This window comes from Cyprinodon variegatus, unplaced genomic scaffold (genome assembly GCF_000732505.1).
Source record: "Cyprinodon variegatus isolate N-32 unplaced genomic scaffold, C_variegatus-1.0 Scaffold1265, whole genome shotgun sequence".
Lineage (NCBI taxonomy): Eukaryota > Metazoa > Chordata > Actinopteri > Cyprinodontiformes > Cyprinodontidae > Cyprinodon > Cyprinodon variegatus.
The window spans coordinates 7,175-10,686 of record NW_015151718.1 but is presented as its reverse complement, the minus strand read 5'-3'; the positions used below and the strand labels follow the sequence as shown (position 1 = coordinate 10,686).

General features: G+C 39.4%; 1 protein-coding gene across 1 annotated transcript in view; it reads right to left on the bottom strand.

The window, feature by feature from the left end:
- Positions 1-588: 588 nt before the first annotated feature.
- Positions 589-3,512, bottom strand: part of LOC107102503 (gastrula zinc finger protein XlCGF57.1-like) — a 9,659-nt gene continuing 6,735 nt past the window's right edge. The window contains exon 2 of the mRNA XM_015401834.1: positions 589-2,574. Coding sequence (XP_015257320.1) covers positions 1,127-2,574 — 1,448 coding nt within the window. The 3' untranslated portion in view covers positions 589-1,126. The remainder of the gene's footprint in view (positions 2,575-3,512) is intronic.

Genomic DNA, 3,512 nt, shown 5'->3' with positions numbered 1-3,512 from the left:
GAATTTAGGTGTTCAGGCTGACGTAGAACTAACTGGCCTGCAGAAGATAACGGAAAAAAAGATTTTAAGACAGGATTTTTTTTAAACAGAAATTTTCTAACTTTTGGGGCAATTTGGTCTGATAAAGAGAACATTTATATACATGTTTAAACCAGAATGATTTGATATTTAAATACAATTGCCAATTACTTTAAAACTCAGTTTCCAACATTAAACCAGATCGATTGAACTGTAAAGTGCCTTGAGATGACGTGTTGTGAATTGGTGTTATATAAATAAACTGAATCGACTCAGATTTGACAATAAATAAAAGCGCTTGGAAAGCAGTATACATGCCTTTTTTAAAACATTCAATATTTATTCCAAGAGCGAACTAATGGAAGAATTCCGACTTCCTATGCAAGCTGATGAATGAAAATCTTTTGTGATACATTTTGAACTATTTTCCAGCCCTCATGTATGTAGTTTGTTTGAATTTTTTAATAAGGGGGAATTGTTAAAACAAGGTAACATTGTGCTGTTTGCATAGAGACCACCTTCTTGCACCACTGAAAAAGTAACAGAGCAGAAAGTTAGATTTAGTGTTTTTGACAATATTTTATTGTCATTAAGTACAAGTTCCTTCCATAATCAAGGGCAGCAATTAGTCAGCAGATCAAAGACTGCAATCTCAATCGAAAACCTCTCCAAACTCTTGATGGCTGCTGGAAATCAAAGTCTCCCAAGATATATACAGAACAAATATGTATATAAACTCAAATTGCCCAAAATATTAGTATTAGAGGAACTAGTTCATACGAACCCACTTATATGGGTGTTTGTAGTTCTGCAGAAATGTACTGCTCATTAATACACAACATAGAAACCCTTCCGTACTACTACACATACTAAACACAATATTCAAACTAATCAACCTAATACTTCACTTCTAGAAAGTCAGTTAGATAGCTTTCAGATGAAATGTGTTTGGACTCATTTCCAGCTCAGAATACATAATAACACTGCAAAGTAATAGTGTTCTGGAGAGTCGGATTTAACCAAAAAAAGAAAAAAAGATCCTAGCTGTATCTGCTTGCAGATGCAGTTAGATAGCTTACTAAATACTTTTCATTAACACAAACACTCCTTATCCTAAGTGTAATGTCATGTGCCGGTCTAAACTTCCCTGCTGGGTGAATTCCTGGCCACAGACTGCGCAGCCGAATGGTTTCTCTCCCGTGTGCACTATAATGTGTGAATCCAGATGGGTTTTCCTGGTAAACCTTTTACCACAGAAGTCACAGCTGTAAGGCTTCTCCCCAGTGTGGACCGTCATGTGTGTCTCCAGGTATGTTTTACGGTTAAATCGTTTACCACAAACCTCGCAGCCGAAAGGCCTTTCCTCCGTGTGGGAAGTCATATGAGTACGGAGGTGTGTTTTTCGTTTGTAGCTTTTGCCACAGATCTCGCAGCTGTGTGGTTTTTCTCCGGTGTGAACCGATTCATGTGCCTTCAGACTTTTCTTACAGGTGAACTTTTTACCACAGAGATCACAGTCAAACAGCCGCTCTCCTGTGTGGATTATCATGTGCGTCTTCAGGTTATGCTGAAACCTTGATCTTTTCCCACAAATATCGCACACATAAGGTTTCTCCCCCGTGTGGATTCTCATGTGCGTCTTCAGATTGTGCTGATGCTTGAATCTTTTACCGCAAACCTCACAGCAAAACGGCATCTCTCCTGTGTGGACTCTCATGTGTTTCTTCACGTCATGCTGGTGCTTAAACCTTTTACCGCATACTTCACAACCAAAGGGTTGCTCTCCTGTGTGAACTCTGATATGAGATGTGAGGCTGAAATGATCTCTGAAGGTTTTGCCACATATTTCGCAGCTGAAGTTTTTCTTGCCGGTGTGAACTTTGGTCTGTGAATTTGTATTCTTCTTCACTTCAGAGCACTTCTGAATAACTGAACAGTTGGAGGAACTTTTTTCAGTGTTGCGTCTCATGTGTCTCTTCAGAGACGGTTCATCTAGAAACTGTTTTCCACACTCAGAGCAGCTGTAGACCCTTTTGGCAGCATTACTGCCTGCATCACTGTTTATGGCCGACTCAGCTAGCTGGCTTCCCTTCAATAGATTATCAGTAACTGCAAAAGTTCCCGGCCAATTCTTACAGCCATAATTGCCATAATCTTCGCCGGCTTCAGAAGAGTCCGCATCCCTTCCATGTTCACCCATTTTGAAATGACTTGGATCCGACTCACAGAGAAGTTCCAGTCGCCCCCAGTCCTCTCCATCGGTTTCTGTTTTTATCCATTTAAACGAACTGCTGGTTGGAAGTTCTGCTTCTCTAGTGCTGGTTTGACTGTGCTTGAGCTGTGGGGGCTCAGGCTCCTCTTCATCTTCACTCTTAACTACAACATTGATTGGGAATTTGGAGCATTCAGTTCCATCTTCTCCAGGCAGATCATCTCCTTCCCGACTGATCCAGAGTTCCTCCTCCTCTTCTTTGATGTAGAAAGGCATCGTTTCCTGATGGCGTACATTTAGACTCCAAGAAACATCGTCTTCCTTCCTCGACACGTGCTGACCTTCTGAAATTAAAAACAAACACAAACATTGTCATACATTAGAGACGATTAAAGCAAGCTATTTAAGTGATAACACCTTTAAAGCAACATCAGATAAAAAAATTATAAATCATAAAATAAATCTCACACCAGCAATGACAAAATTCCTTTATATATTGTTATTTAATCCTTTATCTTAAATTCACATGTTTCTAAATAAATATGCAACTAGAAAAAAAAAACAACAGAATAATGAATTACTTGCTGCTGATGGTTTGGTGTTCTTTTCTAATTAGACCAAATAGCTGATGCTGGACTGCCATCAGTGAGCACAGTGTGGCCAACTCCGTGTCCATCGATACATTTGGCGACTTTTCAGACTAAATCTAGTGACTATTTCCTGTCTTGTCGAAGACTTTGGCGACATCATGTGCACTAATACCTCTGAGTTTAGCATCTTTAGCGTGCAGTGAGTGAGCGAACCCCTCCCTCCTCTAAAACACTGCAGCCCGTTTCTGCAGAGAGCAGAGCGACTGTTTCTCCATTGATCATGAGCTACACATGTGCAAATCCTCCACTGATTGACGTCTGATTAAGAAGTGGGATATAAATATAATATTTTGGGTCATTTAATTTTTCGTTTAACCTGTTGCACTAAAATAAATCATGCTTGCATTTAATTCATACATAACCTCGTCCACTGTGTGCCTGTTAGTTTCAGTTCAGTTTAAATTAAGCTTTTGATACACTAGAAAATGTTTTCTAAAGTTTATCTTGAGTTTTAATTATATTAGGAGTATTCTTAATCTGTTTCTGTCTTTTTAATGTTAATATGGAAGTTATGTAATTACTCCAATATTGGTCTTATGCTACGTTCAGACCGCAAACAGCAGCAGCAGCTGGTTTACATGCAAAGTCTAGGGTTGACGAGCATAAAGGTGCAGCAAAAGGCCCCGAAGCGC